The sequence below is a fragment of the Erpetoichthys calabaricus genome, chromosome 8 (assembly GCF_900747795.2).
Source record: "Erpetoichthys calabaricus chromosome 8, fErpCal1.3, whole genome shotgun sequence".
Lineage (NCBI taxonomy): Eukaryota > Metazoa > Chordata > Cladistia > Polypteriformes > Polypteridae > Erpetoichthys > Erpetoichthys calabaricus.
Window position 1 is genome coordinate 63,534,051 of NC_041401.2, and position 22,602 is coordinate 63,556,652.

Consider the following 22,602-nt stretch of genomic DNA (forward strand, 5'->3'; position numbering starts at 1 on the left):
TAGTAGTTAATTCTGCAGACAAAATAGAAAGAGGTTATTTAACACACAGTGCTTTTTTGAGACAAATTGACAATATATTGGAAATGTTCAGATGGACAAATGTTCATCAGAATGACTATTGTTAGTGCTTTAGGATCAATTGAGCAACATGTCCACACAGAAGGTGCCCATGAAGGAATCCTAAAAGCATGTGATTTTGTTGAATGTTTGTGACTGGAAATTTCAGTTGACCTTTTGGGAAGACAGTGCTCAATTGATCTTAAACTACTGAGGACCTCTTTATCAATGTTAATTTTGTGAAGAACATTTATCTGTCCAAGCATTCCCAATATTTCATCAATTTATCTTAAAATGCTAACAGTTTGTCGCCAATAGCCTGCTCTTCAGATATGAGGGGCTAAGGGCCTAAGTGACAGAGATCCATTAGACACAGACAGAGAGCCTCCTGCATTCCACGACCCTCAATAACATTCAAGAAGATGGGGAGACATTTTTGGGGAGGATAAAGAGCAGCCCCATGCTGGAGTTAGTTGTGAGGTTGCTCTTGGTGGGTCATGGAGAGGGAGACAGGGATTTTGGAGGTGCTGGCTATTTTACTTTAAGGAGTGTAAATGGTGTGAGACTGGCTGTGTCTTGTTCTCTTTGCAAATTTGTTGTTCTACAAGGTGTTCCCGGTAGATTGGAACAGGTCATTAGACTTTTACAGTACAGTTTATTATCTTTTAATAAACACACATCCATTGTTCAGTACGAGTATTGTTCAGTATGTTAAAGTATATATATGTCTGAAAAACTGCCACAACTTTTACTGCCGCAGTGTTTTTGACAGTGTAAATATAAGAAAAGTAGTCTACTGCCTGCATTCTGGAAAAAATAGTCGCCATGAAAAGACTAACCATTAGGAACTTGTTTAGACCATTGGTCTTTCGTGATGAAACGATCATTAAAAGATGCATTCTGAAATAAGTAGCACAGGCATTAAAACACTCATTCAGAAAGGTAACATTCAGAAAAGTCCCAAGGCCATTTTGAAATAAATTTAAGATTACTATATTGCTGAACCAAAATAAATTGATGACTTTGTATTTTATAACCATTAGATGAGCTTTCTTTAATTATACATTTATGTAACAATTTAACGACTCATTTGTATATATATCAGTGGGATTATTTCATAATTACAATTTTATTCATTTTATTTTGGCACAGGAGCCTATTCTGTCATTGCCAAATCACAAGGCAGAAACCAACACTGGAGAGGAAGCCATGTATTGTACACATGCAGTACAGAGAGTATACATATAATATTAGTAAGCATGGCCACCTTATATCTAAAATGTAATGAGACATTGGGAAAAAATATCCCTCACACCATTGAAACCAATGCTATGCCTCATGATTTACTTATTTCATGCTTTATTATCTGTTCTAGATATGAATGTAAAATTTGCACTATACTGGTTCAAGGTTTAAATTAATAGATATTCAAATATATTTTATGCTTTATATTGTTTGAGAAAGCATTTTTCTAAATTTCTAATGAAATTAATCAAAAGTCTTTTCTGTTTGCATGTGGGGACAAAGTGTGTGTGTGTGTATAAAGTTCAAAGAAAACATTTTTGGAAGCGTTGTAATTTTCTATATTCAGTCATGTTCTAGAAAAAACTACCAAGACATGTAGATAAAGCACTTTGACAATGTGTAAGAAATACATATGTAGATGAAATATTGGGGAAAACATAGCTATTAGCTAAACAAACAATCTTGAGGGTCTGAATGGCCTCCTGTCCTTTGTCAAATGTCTTATATTCTTATGTGCTTATCAATTGTTGCTAAAGTGTGATTTGATCTCCACCTGAATCATCATAGATGAAAAAGAAATATCACACACAAATTGTAAATTGTCATGTCTTCATTAAAATATTGTTTAAATATATAAGGTCATGGATGGGGAAAAAAATTGAACAGTAAAAAAAATGTAAAGCAGATATTTGGAGTCAAGTATTCTAGTCAGTTAGGTGTGGTTTTTGAGACGCCTTTCCCTATTTAAGAAAAAAAAAAAAAAGCACAGTATGGTCTGATCAAAAGAGGTTTTAAGGACCTCGAAAGGGTTAGTGAAGCTAATTAAGTTTGAAAGGTTACAAAAAACAAAAACCAGCATATCTACAGACCTTGACCCTCCATCAGTCTGTACTTGGACATATAATGAACAAATAGTAGACATTCAGTACCTCTCCCCTGCAGAGTGTGCCATACAAAACTCCCTGAGGGAGGCGACAAAGAATCAGATGACAGCTAAGGATCTGTAGTCCTCACTTACACTTAAGATAACATTTCTGTCAATGAGTCTATGTTAAGAAAAACAGAGGAAAACCAAACCAATTTCTGTGGACAGAAGAGACAAGAATTGTTCTTTCTGTACCATAGCAATCATGTTTGGAGAAAACAAAATCAATGCCAAAACCTGAAAAATGAAAAGACTAAGGAAGTGGCCTAAATAGATGAACAAAAACATTCCTGAAAGTATGATGCTAAAATGACCACTCTATAAACATATTAAAACAATTCTGCCCTAGAGAAATTCTAGAAGCCACAACAAGAGATAACAAGAGAAACAAGAATAAATGCTATTTCAAATGTGCAAAAAGTAGCAAACAGTTATAAAAAAAGAAATGAATAGCATGGCGTCTCAAGCAAAAGTATAAACAAGATCTGAGTTTGCATATGATACAAAAACAGAAGAGTCAAATGTTTTTCAGGTCGATGCATTGAGCATTACTAAATTAACTGGACATGCTAGGATTTTAGAATTAGTGTATAAAGAAATGACAAAACATTATTTAGAAACCTTTAATTAGCATATTCCAGCAATCCATTCAGAATGAAGACGTATTTAATGACTAGATTGCAAAATGGCAGGACTTGAGATAGTCCACTGCAAAGCCCCCAAGTTCACAATTGGAAGAGTGTTTTTTTTTTTTTTTTTTTTTTTTTTTTTTTTTTTTCCCCCGCTGATCCAAGAATATTAGTTTAAAGTACAGTATGATCATGCATGTTTTTGTCCAAAAGAAATAGTGACAGTTGTTGATGATGAATGTGTTTTGTTGGTTTTAAACGAAATTGCTGATTACAACTTGGGTTTCTTTATTTTGTCTTTATGAATGCTTATAGCAGATTAACCAATTTTGCACATTTTAGGCAATGGATGCAAATAATTGGCAAGTGAGAATTAGTTAAATAACTTTTTTATTACACAAACATACAGGAACCACTTGCTGGCCTAATAATATGGTGGATGTTTTTAAAAGTAATTAAAACAGTAATTCAGAAAGTCATTCCTCTGCTGAGCAGGTGGAAACGATAGCAAAGAGAATTTTCTAAACCAAGTGTTCCACATTATACACAGAAATACCAAATAGAAATTTTGAATACTTTTCCATTTCTCATACAAACAGGTTTCCAGGGGGTGTACAAACACGCACTGCCTTGTGTCTGAAGACCATTAGCTTGATAGCTCTGATCTGTCTTCGAATTGGAAGAGAGATGGTCCAGCAGCACATGTCTGAAACTCTAAGGAGGTTCTTTGCAGTTTTCTCAGTACTTCACAACTTACAGAGTCAGGTATGGGCAGATTTGTAAAAGTAAAGTTTCAGAAGCCTGAAGCATTGAGTAACATTTTGTCTAATTCAGATTTTGTGCAGCATTTCTTCAGAAGGAGTACAGCTATCTTCTGTTGACCTGGCTACAGAAGTATTTGAGTTAAGAGTACAACATTGGTTTTTGTCAAGTGTGATTGTTGATTGTTCAAATCACATATTTTCATTATGGGGACTCTGCCATTCAAAACCTCTTCCAGAACCTTTCAGATTACTTTTGTTTTTTATTTCTCTGCTATAAAGTGGTTTGGTAGCCAGCTTTAGCTTTACTAGCCTTTGTACAGTAAGACTAAATGATTACCATGAATTAACAACTAGAACATTCAAATTGTGCTTGTAAAAATGACATTGAAAAACATTTGGATATCTTATGTTATTTTTTTATTCCCTTCTAGATGGAGCATGCATCTCGACACACATGTGGAGAAGCTACCCTTCTGGACTTTTGCACTCCAGATGGACTAGACGTCACTTATGAGCTTGTGGTGCTTGAGGAGCTGCTAGCAGTTTTTAATCCTGAAATGGCCTATACTGCATATATCCCTTTCTGCTGCTTGATAGGTGAGACTGACATGTAACACGTGAAGCACAAGAAATCATTTATAGGGAAAAGCTTCATCTAATGGTCTTTCATATAGTAACTTGGAAAACATACTGTGATGTTAAATTCTTAAAGTAACTATTTTATTCATGTTTGTTACTGTTATGATGGAGCTGAACACCAGAATTATAAGCAGATGGTCATACATAACAAGGCAGTACTGGGCCCTCACGCTTATGCTTGTAGTGACAACACTAATTGCTGTGTCCATATAATCCTTGATGCCCCTCCAGGAAGCAGTAGGATTAATGAGTATCTAATGTACCCCAGAAGGGCAACATATAGTGGCATCATTAGGAAAGGACAGGAAATGCATCCATGGCGGACATGGACATATGCAGTACCCAACTCTGCAGTTGCCAGAGTTGGCAATTCCTGTGTCTATATGAGAGAGAGAAAGAGTGGTCAAATACGAAACATCAGCAGTACCTCCACGTCACTAGAAGTACCATGCTAGCTATCAGACAACGTATGTAGTAGCCTTAGCCTGGTGTCTTTAGAACAGAAGGAATGTTGCCCAAAACCTAAAAATAGAAACGGGACAAACGGCAGGGATCTTTCATTCAACGGGATGGTAGTTGGCAAGATCTGTACTGCAAAAGTAGGAAAGGCCTTTGTGTGTGTGTGTGTGTGTGTGTGTGTGTGTGTGTGTGTGAGAAAGAGAGAGAGATTGAGAGTCGTCATACTGTAAATGACATAGCTGGTACTTGGTAATTGGCATAGAAGCATGACAAGTGGACAGGACACCCCATACCTAGCTATGGGACCAGCCTATCGCAGTAAAGTATCAAGTGGCTGCAGGTGTTTTTCTTTTTTTATTTTGTACTTTTATTTTCTGCTTGTTCAGCCTTTCCTTTTTCTAAGTAATATATATTTTGGGTGGTATTCTAATGTCCATGACAATTTGTGTTGTGCATTAGCATCCTATATTTTAAAGGAAGTCCTAGATTGAGGCACCACCTGGGACTTGTACTATTTTTTGGGATGACATAGATATTGATTTTTTCTGATGCCATATGTTCCCATTTTACGTTTTTTAAAGTAGGGTAAGGTTATTCTTTTTCATTTATATAATAATGCAAGTTGAAACCAGAATCAACTAAAATGTTTTATGCATGAAAAGATTACCTGTGATCTTAATGTGCTATTCATGAAGTAGGTACATCACTACAATCAACAACTTTAAATTGTCTCCATGAATAATATTTAAAATCGGGTATACAGATAGTGACAGCCCCTCCAGTGATCTCTGTTCATATCTCCTTTTTATTCACAGCTCATTGCCAATTCTGGAGGTACTGACGATAGACTTTTATCAATGCATCATCTACTTGTGCCTTGTTGAACACCATGCATTTCTGTTTGCATTGCCTTCAGCCTGGCTAAATATTTCTTTGTGGCACTCACTTTTCAGTACGTCTGCCTTTGCCTATGCCATTCTTTTGTAGCTCATTTGGCTCTAACTTTTAGAGCTAACCAAACTCCTTATTTCTCGTAAAAACTCCCAAATTTTTGAAACCACATTTTATCCTCACACTTTTGATGTTGTTATCAGTTAATTTTTTTTAACTGTTTGTCCTATTTTGTATGTGCCATATATTTTCCGTGTTGTGTTTCAAGAAAGTTTTATTGTAAAAGACACTGATAATCCATTGTGAAAGTTCTTCTTCAAATTGAGTATTGTTTCATTGTGATAATAGTTTTCTGATATTTTAGTTAGTTAACAGTGATATGTTCTCACATTAACCAATACAAGTTCCTTAATTTATAAATTACAAGCTTTCAAGATTCTCAATTTACGCCTCTTCCTGTTTATGTTGTTACACAGGTGATGCTACTATACGCAAGGTGCTTCCAAACCATGACCTAGTGTGGCAGCTAACTACTACCTACCTTGAATGTGTCAGCCCAGATATCTGTGATGTACCGTCTTCCCGTAAAGAACCATTTTCCCATGGCAGTGAATCCTGTCCTCTTCCCCGTCCCACATCCCTGCAAGGGGACCAACTCCCTGAATCCGGCACTTTTGGCAGTGTGCTTGTAGGAAATCGAATCCAGGTTACTCAAACCCCTCTGGTTAGCCTTAGTAGCAGTTACAAGGGAGGTGGCATATGTGCGGATCAATGGCCTTCCTCCAGTGCCACTAATTATGCAACTACTACAGGAAATGTCTCCTCTTCTCCTTGGCTAGCAAACCGTGCCCCTGAAGAAAGTGCCCTTAAGCAAGACTTACCCCGAAGTGGGAGAGCACTTTCTGGAAACTGGCTGGCTTACTGGCAGTACGAAATTGGATTAAACCAACAGGATTTTTACTTTCATCAAATCCGATTACAGAATTTTTTCGGCCACAGTGGAACTGCAAAGTGTCTGGCTCCCCTCTCGGGTGAAGACTTTTTTCTTAGTGGCAGCAAAGACAAGACTGTCCGTCTTTGGCCCCTGTATAATCAGGGAGATGGTACAGTGGACATTGAGCCAAGATTCACATATACTGAGCATAAGAAGTCAGTGTTCTATGTTGGTCAGTTGGCATCTCGGCAAGACATTGTGAGTTGTGATGGCACAGTGCATCTCTGGGACCAGTTTACTGGTAATGATGTCTACATAATTTGATTTCTTCCTTAAACAACAGAATGTAAAATACACTTTTGATGTAAAAATGTATAGCATTACAAAGAGGACAGAGTAGCATGGCAATGAAAAGCAAGTATTTAAAGAAAGTAGACATCTGTTTATTTTGCAGTGATTGCTTTTCAGACACTTCATACATTAGCTGTCCTGCAGTTCCAAAAATATGGTACATTAATACAAATGATTTGCTAGAAAAAAGAATCAGAGCAGTGTGAAAACTGTAGGAGATTAATGAGGCGAGTATAGCAGGAACTCTCTGAGTGTGACAGAAGTATACTTGTCTGAAAGAAGTGTTGTGGGTCATTTGCTATTTTAGGTTTAAAAAATGTAACGACAAGCTATTGCATTTCAGATGTGTAAATGTTATATATTCTTTGAGTCAATGAAATGTTTCGAAATGGTCAAAGTTTTACCATGGAGGATTTATTGGCACAGAATAGGCCCTAGCAGGTCCATAAAGGAGAGTTGTGTACTGGCACTAGTAATTTGCACAGACATAACTTGTATGGGAAGAAAAGCACTACAGGTTAGAAGCAATGGGATCATGTAGCCCTTTTATGTAAGGCAGCCTAGAAGTTACCTAGAAGACCCAGGCATCTACATAATTCTCACCAGCTGCTAGAGGGCTCTGTTTCTTAATGATTTGGAGACTGGTCTATGACATTAGAAATATACCATGCGTAGTTGGAAATTACCAGGGCAGGAGGCTTACAAGTACCTTGCTACAGTGGTCTGTTGAGTGGAGGGTTGTGAGGTGACTTTCCTAAAAAAATCTAACTGGCAAAAAGATAAAAAGAGAATAATTTAGGAAGTAGATTTTTGATGGTACTTCTGAGATAAGCAAGTGGGTGAGCTACTGTATCAAGTAGACTAGGATTCAAGTGCTGTTTTATTATGCTGTCCATTTATTTTGTACTTTATTTTCATCTTTATGCATTGGTGTACGAATGCTCAATTTCTGAGACTTCTTCTCCCATTCCATTTTATAAGTACCCATTTAAATGTGCATCTCCTAAGGTACTCATCATCCAAAACTAATTCCACATAGTTAATGCCTGTGCCATATGATGAGGTCCAGATTGAAAAAGGTTGGGACCTGAAGTGTTCTGCTTGGTATAAAGAGTAATACTGGGATCAATGTTGATATGTTTTAGCACTGTGTTTTGTGATAAGAACCAGAGTAAGTAAACAGCTACTGAATATGAATGACTTCAAGTTACTTTAACTGGTTTTAAGAGCTTGCTTTAATGCTTTTCTCAAATCTTTCAAATCACTTTCTTAATGTTTACAGCAACCATAGAATTATTTCTTCTCAGAACCTTCCCATATTAAATTAAAATGATATGGCAGGTGTGTATTTTTGATCCTTAACTCCTTATTTTTTTTCCCCCTGACAGGTAAACAGATTCATGCTTATGAAGTGTTTGATAGCAAGAACCCAATTACGGCCATGTCCACTATGCCTGCCCCATACAGTAGCATTGTGTTTGGGAGCGCTGATTCCATCCTTCGCTTTATTGATCCTCGAAAGGCAGGGCTGCAGGTAGGACTATCCCAGAAGTGCACTGCTGTGAGGAAGTTGGAAAGCCTGTATGGCAAGCCTTATACAAATCAATAAAGTTGTATAAAGTAGGATTTTTGTTGTATCCTAAAAGACCTCAATTTTTCTACTTAACACTATGTAACATTGTAAAATGTGATGAGTTTTTTTTAGTTATTGGAGAGGAGGATATTTATCATATATTAACTTACTACCCTATTTTTGGAGATGTTTGTTCCAAATGTTCTCCCTTCTCTTGATATTTGTTTGAGAACAATAGCATTTTAAAAAATTTTCCAAAGCCTGGTAAGTAGTTTTTAATGATTCGGTGTTAATCTTCACATTCTTTTATTGTACATGTTAAACATAGTTTTCCTTTAGTGAAGTTCTTTTTTGGTTTTTGGTTTTTTATCTTTATAATATTTGTTTTTTCTGGAATTGAGAGTTGCCTTATTTTTGTGGTGTACATATTTGGCTTTTAGCATTTTAATTGGCTTGTGTGCTTATGGGAAGTTATCTTGTGGCTGTATTGTCAAGAGTTTTGTGTTTCTACATGTATCAGATATTTTAATCAGGTCTAAGGGAATGGCAAAACAACACACCAAAATTAACCTGTTTGAGACTTGTTATAAAACTGAAGTTCTCGACTAGAACAAGTGTTTTACAGCCTGTGTCTAGTGACAGGACTGTAGTTGGCATTTATTGGCAAATAACTTGTAGCTATTCTGTTCATATGACTTGGCTTTGCTTATCCAAAAACACTCTGTGTTTTGGCTGGGTGCTTGTAAGGTAAAGATTGGGTGCAGGTTGGGATTTGGAATGGCACTTTACTGGAATTTGAGAGACTGGAATTAAAAATGCCTGTAGTTATTTTCATTCATTGCACCAGCTTGTGAGCCAGATGCCTTTAACCGGGTTACAGCTTCTGTGTGTCCAGCATGGAGTGTTAACTTCACAGGTGAAGCAGGTTCAGTGCCAGGAAATACACTGTGGAAAGGTAGTTTCACTTGCACTTCTGACACAAAGCCACAATGGTGACAAAGTAACCATGTCAACAACAAAGACTAGTCACAGCACAAATACTAATTTTATACTTGGCTCATATTAACGAATCATTCAGTATTTACTTCACATCAGGCTGTGCCTGGAGATCCTCAGTGAATATCAGCAGGGTGAGTGTTGCTCGCCCTTTTTCTCTGAGGTATAATCTTGTCCAGGTGGTGCCTAGAGCATGTACAGGAATTTGGAGGGTGGAAGTCTCAGTGTTGAGTAGGTCAGTGGTTGTAGGGCTCTCAAATTCCAGGGTTTTGTAACATTTTTACATTCTCATATACAAAGTATAGGGAAAGTATTGTAATTGTTCAAAGATCCGATATCGAGATTTAGATGAATCTCAACGTTTTAGTCCTCCCTGACTTTCTTGCATACGAAATATAGGGAAACTATTGGAATCCTCCAAAAATTCTATTTTGATATTTTGACGAATCTCGACATTTTAGGCCCCTTTAGTCTGAAAATACCATTTTTGGAATTATGTCTGTGTGGGTGTATGTAAACACGATAACGCTTTCACTTAGGTCATCCAGATTTGTCATACAAGTATTATATACAAAACATAGATTTCTATCAACTTTTGGGCTATTTCCATTAACCAGAAGTGGTACTTTACGTTTTATTCATGCAGCTACAGAGTCCGATTTATTCAACTTTACTTTTATAATAATTGTTCAACATCATATTAATTTGATTTGTTGTTGATTGTCCTTTAATGTACATAATATAAAAATATAATCATTGTTTTACGGTTTACTCCACAAATATCCATCCCCATATCTGAGTATATGAGAAAGTCATGGGGAGACCACTCCCGATTTTTTTCTTAAAATAATAGCTTTGGTACAAGAAACCCATTACTGTCTAACTAGGAAGTTTGCTGCTCCCATTGCTAAAAATCTCTTGATACAAGGAACTTTCTCATAATTTCTCCTGGCACAACTATAGAGATACTTTCTCTGACACTGATACAGCAAAATAATGAAAACAAACAGCAAAAATGTATAATAAAAAGAAATTAAAGCACGGTAACAGTAATAATTATTATTACAATTCAAAGTAAAATGTGCATTTTATATAAAATGAAAATCATAATTAGAGTATTTATGAGTTCAAAACATATTAAATACATACAGTAGAACACAATGACGTCCTGAAAATTGATTGATCTTCACTGCGACTGACACTTTGCTACTCTTGGGTTACCTGTTTTCAGAGGCCCAGGCTGTTAAGTTATAGACAGGAAAACAATTGAACCTGTCCTGCTTCTAGATTAAGTAACAAACGCTTTGACCGTCATATACATAAGGGGTAGTGAAGCTTTGATTGCCCTATCTATGGTGATATTTTGGATTTGAAGAAGTGTTATGACTTTGTTCATCAAAATGTCACATGGAACATGCAGTTTGAGTTTGAGATGCCAGGTTTACTGCTCCCTTTAATTGTGTGTCTATATTTGTGTAGTGAGAAATAAGTTCTAGTTATTGTTATTTTGAGTTTGTTCAGGAGTGCTACTTTGATTATGCTCTTGATTTGATTGGCTATCCTTTGTATTATAATTTTCATTGACTAGATATCAATCTGCAGAAGAAGTATAGAAAGAATATATAGTTAAGAGACTTAATTTGATCTGGGACATTTTCTGTTGAGAATTTTTTTATTTCCAAAATGAAATCTCTAGGTGTTTGCTAGTAATTATGGTGTGTTCTGTAATGTTGATCCTACTGAAAAAGACTACTAAAAGTTGTGCTGCTATTCCTTTCAGTTTGAGAGCAGCTAATATGGAAGATTTTTGGCATCTGGTGAGCATGACTTCTCAGCTTCTTCCCATCTGGAAATCTACCAAGATATACACAAGGCATATTAGTAGGCTTAGATTTTAAAGCTAGTTGGTTTGTGAATTCCTTAGAAAGACGTTACATTTGTTGTTGACGAAAAGGTTAATCTTCTCTCGTCTGCTTTGAACAATGGTAGTTGTTAATAGTAGTTTACTTTTTTTTTTTTTTTTTTTTAAACCTATTGCTGAAATTTTGTGCTTTGGCAGTGTCAAAGGGTAAGATTTTTTTGCAATTAATACTATTTGTAATAGCATACACAGTGTTTGCATACTATGACTACTTATTTCTTCATGTTTCAGACTTCTTCTACTTCTTCTTTTGGCTGCTCCCATTAGGGGTTGCCACAGTGGATCATCTTCTTCCATATCTTTCTATCCTCTGCATCTTGTTCTGTTACACCCATCACCTGCATGTCCTCTCACACCACATCCATAAACCTTTGCTTAGGCCTTCCTCTTTTCCTCTTCTCTGGCAGCTCTATCCTTAGCATGCTTCTCCTAATATACCCAGCATCTCTCCTCTGCACATGTCCAAACCAACGCAATCTCACCTCTCTGACTTTGTCTTCCAACCGTCCAACTTGAGCTGACTCTCTAATGTACTCATTTGTAATCCTATCCATCCTCATCACACCCAGTGCAAATCCTAGCATCTTTAACTCTGCTACCTCCAGCTCTGTCTCCTGCTTGCTGGTCAGTGCCACCGTTTCGAACGCATATAACATAGCTGGTCTCCCTACCATCCTGTAGACCTTCTCTTTCACTCTTGCTGATAACCATCGGTCACAAATTACTCCTGACACTCTTCTCCACCCATTCCACCCTGCCTGCACTCTTTTTCACCTCTCTTTCACAATCCCCATTACTCTGTACTGTTGATCCCAAGTTTTTAAACTCATTCACCTTCGCCATCTCTACTCCCTGCATCCTCACCATTCCACTGACCTCCCTCTCATTTACACACATGTATTCTGTCTTGTTCCTACTGACCTTCATTCCTCTTCTCTAAGAGCATATCTCCAACTCTCCAGGGTCTCCTCAAACTGTTCCCTACTATTGCTACAGATCACAATGTCATCAGCAAACATCATGGTCCACGGGGACTCCTGTCTAATCTTGTCTGTCAACCTGGCCATCACCATTGCAAATAAGAAAGGGCTCAGAGCCGATCCCTGATGTAATCCCACCTCCAACTTGAATGCATCCGTCACAACCTACCACAGACCTTACCACTGTCACACTTCTCTCGTATATAACCTGTACAACTCTTATGTACTTCTCTGCCACTCCCGACTTCCTCATACAATACCACAGCTCCTCTCGAGGCACCCTGTAATTTGCTTTATCCAGGTCCACAAAGATGCAATGCAACTCCTTCAGGCCTTCTCTAAACTTCTCCATCAACATCCTCTGTGCAAACATTGCATCTGTGGTGCTCTTTCTTGGCATGAAACCATACTGCTGCTCACTAATCATCACCTCACTTCTTAACCTAGCTTCCACTACTCTTTCCCATAACTTCATGCTGTGGCTCATCAATTTTATTCCCTTGTAGTTACTGCAGTCCTGCACATCCCCCTTATTCTTAAATATCGGCACCAGTACACTTCTCCACTCCTCAGGCATCCTCTCACTTTCCAAGATTCCATTAAACAATCTGGTTAAAAACTCCACTGCCATCTCTCTCAGACACCTCCATGCTTCCACAGGTATGTCATCTGGACCAATGGCCTTTCCATTTTTCATCCTCTTCATAGCTGTCCTTACTTCCTCCTTGCTAATCCATTGCACTTCCTGATTCACTATCTCCATATCATCCAACCTCTTCTCTCTCTTGTTCTCTTCATTCATCAGCCTATCAAAGTAGTCTTTCCATCTGCTCAACACACTCTCCTCGCTTGTGAGTACGTTTCCATCTTTATCCTTTATTACCCTAACCTGCTGCACATCTTTTCCAGCTCTCTCCCTCTGTCTAGCCAATCGGTACAGGTCCTTTTCTCCCTCCTTAGTGTCCAGCCTCTCGTACAACTCCTCATACGCCTTTTCTTTAGCCTTCGCCACCTCTCTCTTCGCCTTGCAGCTTATCTCCTTTTACTCTTGTTTACTTTCTGCATCTCTCTGACTATCCCACTTCTTCTTTGCCATCCTCATCCTCTGTATACTCTCCTGTATTTCCTCATTCCACCACCAGGTTTTCTTTTCCCCCTTCCTCTTTCCAGATGTCATGTCAAGCACCCTTCTTGCTGTCACCCTTACTACATCTGCTGTAGTTTCCCAGCTGTCTGGTAACTCTTCACTGCCACCCAGTGCCTGTCTCACCTCCTTCCTAAACTCAACCTTGCAGTCTTCCTTTTTCAACTTCCACCATTTGATCCTTGGCTCTGCCCTCACTCTCTTCCTCTTCTTGATCTCCAACGTCATCCTACAGACCACCATCCTATGCTGCTTAACTACACTTTCCCCTGCCACCACTTTGCAGTCTTCAGTCTCCTTCAGATCAACACTTCTGCAAAGGATGTAATCTACCTGTGTGCATCTTCCTCCACTCTTGTACGTAACTCTATGTTCCTCCCTCTTCTTAAAATACGTATTCACCACAGCCATGTCCATCCTTTTGGCAAAATCCACTATCCTCTGACCTTCTTCATTCCTTTCCTTGACACCATACCTACCTATTACCTCCTCGTCTCCACTGTTCCCTTCACCAACATGCCCATTGAAATCCGCTCCAATCACCACTTTCTATCCCTTGGGTACACTGTTCATCACTTCATCCAACTCACTCCAAAAATCTTCTTTCTCACCCATTGCACACCCAACTTGCGGTGCATATGCAATAACATTCATCATCACATCTCCAATTTCCAGCTTCATAATCATTACTCTACCTGACACTCTTTTCACTTCCAAAACACTCTTGACATACTGTTCCTTCAGAATAACTCCTACCCCGTTTCTCCTCCCATCCACACCATGATGGAACAATTTGAATCCACCTCCAATCCACCTGGCCTTACTCCCCTTCCATTTAGTCTCTTGCATGTACAATATATCAGCCTTCCTTCTCTCCATCATATCTGCTAACTCTCTCCCCTTACCAGTCATACTGCCAACATTCAAAGTTCCTACCCTCAGTTTCACTCTTTACTTTCCCCCTTTCCTCCTCTCCTCCTGCCTCCGGACACGTCTCCCCCCTCTTCTTCTCCTTCTTCTTCTTCGGCCAACAGTAGCCCAATTTCCACCAGCACCCTGCTGGCTAACAGCACTGGTGGCAGTCGTTGTTAACCCGGGGCTCGACCGATCCGGTATGTAAATTATTATCGTTGTCCGCATATTGATTTGGCAAAATTTTACACCATATGCCCTTCCTGACCTAACCCTCCCCATTTATTCGGGCTTTGGACCAGCACGAAGAAACACACTGGTTTGTGCATCCCCTGTGGCTGGGTTCTTCATGTTTCAGACTATTTTTTTTTTTTTTTTTTTAATTCTGTAGCATGAGTTCCGACTTGCCTATAACAACATCAATGCAGGACTTATCCGGCATTTAACTGTGAATCCAAGTGGCCGCACAATTGCTGTTGGGTTTTCTTCCGGATTCATTGTGCTCTTGGACACCAGAACAGGACTCATTCTGCGCGGCTGGCCAGCACATGAGGGTGACATTCTGCAAATGAAGGTTAGAAAGAGATGGAATTCATATGAGCACTTAACTTTGTAGGGTATCCATGTTGTGATGTTCTGTTAATGTTTGTTTTTGCTATGGACATCATTATTGTCTTAATTTTTTTTTCCTTGCGTTTATTATAATTTCTATTACTCTAGTAGCTGACCATATTTTGCTGTATTTTCATACCTTAACAAGGTTACCTAGGGTATTAGCAAGCTGTTGGGCAGTTTCTCATGGTTTATTCTCTATTCCACTAGATGATGACATGTGTGTTTTCTTGTTCATATGTTTGTTGTTATTTTCATCAAAAAGTAATTTAAAGGAACAAATCTCTGCCTAATTTATAAAGCTCTTTTAATGAAGTAGCTGGCACAGTGCTTTTTCCTTTTAGTCTTTTTTCATTGCTAGCATAAAATAACTGAAGATCACAAACCCTTCTCTTGACTTTAATGAGTTCATACAGCACTATTTAATGTAAAAGTGAAACTTAGTATTTATGATGTATTTTTAGACATTAGAAAGAGTAAACGTTTTTACTAATAGGGTTTTCAAATTATGGAATTAAGACTACTCCAATCTTAAAAAATTAAGGTAACAAAACAAAATTACATATTAGTTCTGTAACTGCTCCCAAAGCAGCAGCAAAATAAATATAACTAAGAAAACCTGATACATTTTGAGAGTATTGTATACACTGTCATTCTGAGCTGTTCTTTTCCCAGTCAGCTAAATATGACTATCCTTAGTAGATGATTATTTTAATTTTTGTATTCCCTGAGGCAATACCAGTAGATATTATGTAAAACCATAGAGTGGGTGCTGAGAAATGTCCGATGAGTGTGGTGAACAGAAGGTGTACCTACTTGCAGGTGGCACATTAGCTAAGACAACACAAACACCATTTTGTTTACATTCCAGTAACATGTACTCATTCTGCAGCATGCAATCACGTGCTACTGTATGACGCCTACCAACTCCTGCTAGTGAAGGAGTGGTTCAAAGACTAAAATAGCAGGGCATGTCCACGATAGTGCTAGTGGTTCACGATAAATGTGGCAGAAAAAGTCAAAACAGTATTGTAGTATTTTTCATTCTTATCTATACTTGGAGGACAAGAAGTTGTTTTTTGGATTCTTTTCTGCGTAACAAAATAGATTGCTTTCTGTTGCCACAGATGGTGTGCCGCTGATGTTGGCACTGCTACAGAGACGCCTATATCAAATGCTTTGTCATATAATTCAAGTGTTTTGGTTCCGTTTAGTTTTCAAAATGTCATAGGAAGAGGAAAGAGTTTAGTAACAAGCATCCAGTTTACAAACATTGTTATGTGAAAAATCAAGGACTCTAGCACACTACAAACAAGAGTTGCCTCTCCTTTTAACGTCTCTTTCTTTGCAGCATGCAAAAAGAATTAAAATGATTTTCTGTATAAAAAAAATCTGCTAAAATTGCTTGTTACATTCAGATGTTCACATGTATTGCATTCTGAATAAATGATTTTGTAAACCGCAAGATAATAATCTAATTGCATTTACAACATATGGAAATGTACTTGTATGCAGCCAAGAGAAATGTATCTATACATAGTATATAACTATATATTGTATGAATATGTACAATTTATGAGCTTTTCACACATGAAAAGCAAGCAAAGTGAAAGTTAAACATTTTACCAGTTGGCTTAAATAAGTACTATAACTGAATATTCTTGGTTCTTACTGATGAGACTCTTGAAATTAATTTATATATTCAAATTAAACTTTCATCAAAAAAAAATATAATAACATTTTCAAACCCACGTAATTCTGTTTGGTGTCATGAAAAGAACAGGGTTGATTTATAGTCACCAGCTGAAAGAAAACAACAACAATTTATCACACAATTACACAAGAAATTCAACAACAGGCTTTAACGGGCCTCAGCCTTGACCCCCACAAAATTCACAAAAAACTCCCAAAAAAGACCCTCATAGTGAAAAGGAAGAAATCTTCGGGAAGGCAATGCAAAGAGTGACCCACTTCTAGCAGGTTGAGCGTGTAATGGGGTGTCATAAAATGGAGTTAATACAACACACAAAACAGAACACAAGTGATCCTCTTCACAGAGCAAGATGGCCAATCTGTCGTTGTCACCTCAGGAATACAATACACTGGTACAAGGCAAAATGCAAAAATAGATTATACCACTCACAAACTACACAACTATCACATATGAGGGTACAGATTTGTTCAGAGTCCTGAAGTCCTCGACCAACAAGTCGCCTTTCCTCTATTGGCCATTCTACCATTCTACAGCTGAGTCAGTGCTGGGCTGGCCAATCTGATGACTCTTCTGACCCTTCTACCTAACGATTCCAGTGCTCCTTTATCAGAGATGACTTTTTCATAGGCAGGCAAACAACTTAGCAGTAGAGCAGTGGCACCAAGTGCCACATGAGGCGAACATGCAAACTCCACATGGGCAATGCTAGAACCATGAGGCAGCAGTACTAACAACTGCACCATAATAAATGGCAATATATTGAAGAATTCAGCAACAATAAATAACAATGTTGCAAAACGTTTTAAAAATCACTATACTATTTCTTTTATTGACATGAATCATGATGAAATTATAATTGTAGCATACAATGACCTGCAGGGAGATTTGAGGATGGAAATGGAAAATGGATGATTGTTTACATCTTAAGAATTGAAGATGGAAAATAAATGAACTTTTTAAAATTACAACAGCATTTACAATAAGCAGTACACAACAATTCATTTCACAAGTTTATATGGTGTAGGTACATTAAATTACATTGTACCTTTCGTGCTAAACTCCATTTAAAGTACATTTTTACAATGCTACTGATTTCAACAGTTGGAGAACAAGCAAGTTGTGTGACTTGTGGCACAGTGTGTCAATATGGGGCATTGAACCTGTGACCTTGTTCTGTTCGGCTCCTTGGTCTACAATACCTGCCTGTACTGCAGTATGTGAGTTAATGGCTTTATGAAGCCTGGCAATGATTTGGACAGGAATTTTAAGAGAGTCAGGAAATTGGCACATTTGAGCCACATGGTTTATTTAGTCATGGTGTGTGTATATGTGTGTGTCAAAACTTTATTTTGAGTACATTTTGCAAGAGGAATATTGAAAAGACTGTTTGCTCAACCATTTCATGGTCGGAATGTGTTATGAACAAAGGATAGGCTGGCTTAATTTAAGTTTTGCACACACTAATTACACAGTAATTACCTAGGAAAAATGGTCATTATAAACATAACGTCTAAATGGTTTTAAAAAAAAAAAAAAGGGGGGGGGGGAGCAGTATGGACTGGTAACCACTTGCAATTTCCTATAAAAATACAAAGATGCATTTTGACTACATCAAATCTGATGGTGCCCTGATCACTGCTCTGATGAAACACTTCTTTCCTGCCCCCGCTAGTCCTCATTTTGGAATATGTTCTTGGAAATCTGAACTGTTGTCAGTTTGCTCAATGCTGGCAAACAAGATCCCAGTGCTGAGCAAACTTTATTTAACCTGGTGGCCAGGATCAAGGCTGCTGTGTTTAATAACATACTAAAGAACTCAATCCTGCCCCCCTTCAGGGTTTGTAAATATGGATACAAGTTAGTCATTAGGTTGATTTTTCTCTTTTTTTTTTTTTTTTTTTTTTTTTTTTTTTTTTGCTACTTGCAAAAAAAATCTTAACTTGATTTCAAAAATTGCTTTACATTTTTACTAAGCTCCATTGAGGAAGAAGAAAAGTAAATTGCCTGTGTGCTGTGTTTCTCACTTCCTTGACAAAGGCCATCATTTGGATTTACACTGGAATGAAGGAATTTGACTTTTCACCTAGACAATATCAATCCACAGGGCAGTTGAAATACATTTGTCTAAATATTTTTTCTAGACTCTGTTGAAGGGCTCATACTTATCCTGGGCTTCATCAACTGAGCCCCTACAAGTTCCATTCTTTTTATAATTATTTTTATGTGTAACCAGATTAGAGTTGTGTCTGCTAATTTGAAAGTTATAATATCTATTAGAAATGGGTGCCTGTGTTGTAATGTACCAGACCCAGTTACTGGTGTGATAAAGCTTCAGTTTATGTCTTGCCAGCTAGATCTGAGTTGTATTTTCTGAAAAGTACACTTAAGTAATTATAATTATTGAACTTTTTTTTTTTTATTCCTTTTCCATAGGCTGCTGAAAATAATGTTTTAATCAGTTCCTCATCTGATCACACTCTTACAGTTTGGAAAGAGCTTGAACAGAAGCCTTTACACCATTACAAACTGCTGTCTGACCCCATTCATGCATTTGACCTTTATGGATCCGAGATTGTGGCAGGGAATGTGGCAAATAAAATTGGCATCTACTCCATGATGGATGTGTCTTGCAGCCCCAGCAGCTGTACAAAGCTGAGTTCTGAAAACTTTCGTGGCACCCTGACAAGTCTGGCCGTCCTTCCAACAAAGAGGCTGCTGCTGTTGGGCTCAGACAATGGTGCAATCAGACTGTTGGCTTGAACAGTAACTTGGTAGATCGTGATGAGTACCCAGTTGAATTTTGTGGAAGCACTTTTTGGATGGCAGTATCCCCTTAGATGACTTAATGCTGGAGTGTTGTATTATTATTATTATTTATATAAATGTAACACCACACTCTTTTGCTTGAAGATTGTTGTAGCCTAATACAGGGCTGTGAAGCCAATGATATTGGAATCAGAGAACAATCTGAAAAATATTTGTGGTGGCCAGAGTTACCCTGTCCCAATGCTGCCATCCGAGGTATTGGTCTGATCTTTTCACTGTGTTTTTTATTTTATTTTTTCCCATTTTATCCTTGCAACTGGCAGAAGAGGCTCTCGGTAACACATGTCAAACCCCATTTTGGGATACCTCCTCAAAAACTGTGTGGTCAGTGCTGTGAAATACTTTCCTACCTGCTGTGTGGGGCAGATCGACCATTAAAACCTTTGGAAGCCAATGGAAATCGGTGTTTGCAGTTGCTGAGTTTAAATGATTTTATTAACTGATCCCATCAATGAAACGTCCTGAAACCACATAGATCAGACTAACACATTTCATTTTGACCAGTCTGTAAGTTTCAATGGAAAAGTTATCCTTTGCTCCACCAATCTAAGAAAAGACTTTTCAAAAACATATACGGTAAATTGCTTTCTTTAAGCAGCGCTAGGAAAAAACAGTTCTTCAATGATATCACCAGCGACTTTCAGCAGTGAAGCAACCTGAGAATAAGCAAGTCTACATATTCTTTGTGTTGTCTGAAATTGGAAGAGTCCACTTGTACCTTCCTGTTGTCATCACTAAAAGGCAGGATCGGCCTTTTCTGTTTGTTAGTATCCCCAAATTGTACAGTTTTTCCATTCTAAGAGAACAATATAAGGATATGCATTTTAAGTAAACTATATAAAATATCAGACTTTGATTTGTACTCTGTCCTAAGCTGAGTGCTGTAAATTTTAAGTCAAAAGCAAATACAAAAATGGCAGCTTGAAACATCTGTCTTCATTTCTGGTGCTTATGTAAATGATCTTGTTCTATCATCAGCTCATTGGAGAAGCTGTCACAAATTGCTGTCTCTGTCTCTCTCCAGTAAAATCTGCATGTGTGTAAATCCTTCGAAACACACGGTCTCTCTTAGTGACTTGGTTGAACAGTGTTATTAGTTTCAATTTTTCTAATCAGAAGCTCAGGGAGCTGCTTGTTCATCACCTATGATTAAAGCTTTGCGTATACTTCAAGATTCAGGGTGGCGTTAGTTTAATAACATTTGACTAGAAGCAGGTGCCATTTGTTTTTTTTTTGTTTTTTTTAGAATGCCAATGCAAGACCACCATTCAGTGAAGGCCAGTACTGGTCATTCACAAAGACATTAATTTCTTAAGACCACATGGATACAGTAAGTTCAGCTTGCATTTGGTAAACACCTGGCACTTATGAACTTGGAGACGTTTGCCTTAAAGTTTAAAATATTACCAGCTAAAACCTCATAGAAAGCAGTAATGGAGCCCAGACAGTTTTGAATCTTTGGTACAAAGTGATTTTGACTAAAGAACGCGGCACACTTCTCCTGTAAAAGCCTGCCATGCATCTGAAGTATTGTGCATAGTAGCCGGTTACTGCCTTACTATGATTGTTCTGATTTGTGCTACAATTAAATTCTTGTCTACTGGAAAGTACTTTTCATTAAAACAATTATTTGTATAATTGTCCCATTTTAAAAGGTGATGTTTGGGAGTCATGTGGAAGTGCATGTGTTGACCAGTGTGGCTGGACATTCGGTAAAAGGTACTGTTGGTATCATCTTAATGTGGTGGCACAAGGGAACGAGACAACAGTAGAAAGAAATCTGATGTGATGATGGTGTAATGTCAGTCACAGCATTCCCTTTGTTTGCTAGAATTTTAATTCTAACAGAATCGTTACACGTTCGTCACTGAAGACCATTAGGCAGACATTCTCATTAGAGTTTTTATTCTTCACTAAGCTCCTCCATGGCTTAATCTTTATAAAAAACGGTTTCCTCCTTTCCCGATTATTCTGGCTTGGGAGGAACTCTGTTAACCTGACAGTTGCATGACTTGTGCACAATAATTAATACTGTCATACACAGCCATAAATTTCAGCCTGTCCATTACACAGTAGCGTTTAGGACCACCTTATCAAACCCCCCCATTTTTTAAGCAGTAAAAATGTACCCAGTTCATGGAAATGTACATTTGTACATAACTTGTCGCTGGCTGTTGTTAATACTTTATCCTCATGTCCTTTGTTACAAATTACAATCATTCAGTTATTTATTTTATTTTCTGAGTATCTACTGTGTCTACCATGATTTGTAGTATTTTTGTAGGCCTCTTGTGAGGAAGCTGATGCAACCATACTAGGACCACAGATGGGAATCTGCTATAACCCCAAACTGTCAAAGTTAAAATTGTATGTCCGTCAATAACACCTCTAGTGCCTGGATCAGACTGCTTCAGATCTGCTTTTTGGAATCAAACAGATCTGGACCTGATTTGTATTTTATCAATGCGCCTTATAGAAAGCAATCCTCCATTCTGTAAGCAAAGACATTTTATTTTACTTGCAATTCTTCTCTGGAAAAATGTATTGTCATCAAGAGACCCTGGACTTTACAGCTTTCAGAGATCTTCTGCATCTTCAAGATTATTCATCACATCTTTCCATTGACTGGTGAATAAAAAAGTCTGTCTTCAGTTACAAAGTAGCCACTGAGGACAATGCTAATATATAAACAGTATATATTCTATTGATCTGTAACTTTGCTATTTATTTTAATAAAATCTTAAGTATGCAATGGTTCTGTCTTTTGATTATGCCTGATGAGTTATCTCAGTCTGAGTCTGATAACCAACTGTATTTTGTCATTTTGTAAGTCTTTTTGTGTTTTGAGTTTAACGTTTCTTCAGTATGAACTTTCAAATCTGTTTTAATTTTGACAGCTTGGAATCGACTGCTCAGTCAAGACTGACACCTGATGGCTCTCTAATTTGGAATAAGGTAAATGTCACGATTCTCTCAGTTAAAAAAGTTTTTTTTTTAAGCTCAGCTCTCAACGTTGTCTGGCTCTGCTTT

The 22,602-nt window shown here is 37.7% G+C and overlaps 1 protein-coding gene across 2 annotated transcripts in view; it reads left to right on the forward strand.

The window, feature by feature from the left end:
- wdr81 (WD repeat domain 81) overlaps window positions 1–22,326 on the forward strand; it is a 54,245-nt gene extending 31,919 nt beyond the window's left edge. For both annotated transcript variants that reach the window (XM_051930840.1, XM_028806640.2), the window contains exons 7-12: window positions 3,456–3,621; window positions 4,052–4,217; window positions 6,086–6,844; window positions 8,283–8,428; window positions 14,812–14,994; window positions 19,180–22,326. In XM_051930840.1, coding sequence (XP_051786800.1) covers window positions 3,456–3,621; window positions 4,052–4,217; window positions 6,086–6,844; window positions 8,283–8,428; window positions 14,812–14,994; window positions 19,180–19,506 — 1,747 coding nt within the window. In that variant the 3' untranslated portion in view covers window positions 19,507–22,326. The remainder of the gene's footprint in view (window positions 1–3,455; window positions 3,622–4,051; window positions 4,218–6,085; window positions 6,845–8,282; window positions 8,429–14,811; window positions 14,995–19,179) is intronic.
- Window positions 22,327–22,602: the final 276 nt, after the last annotated feature.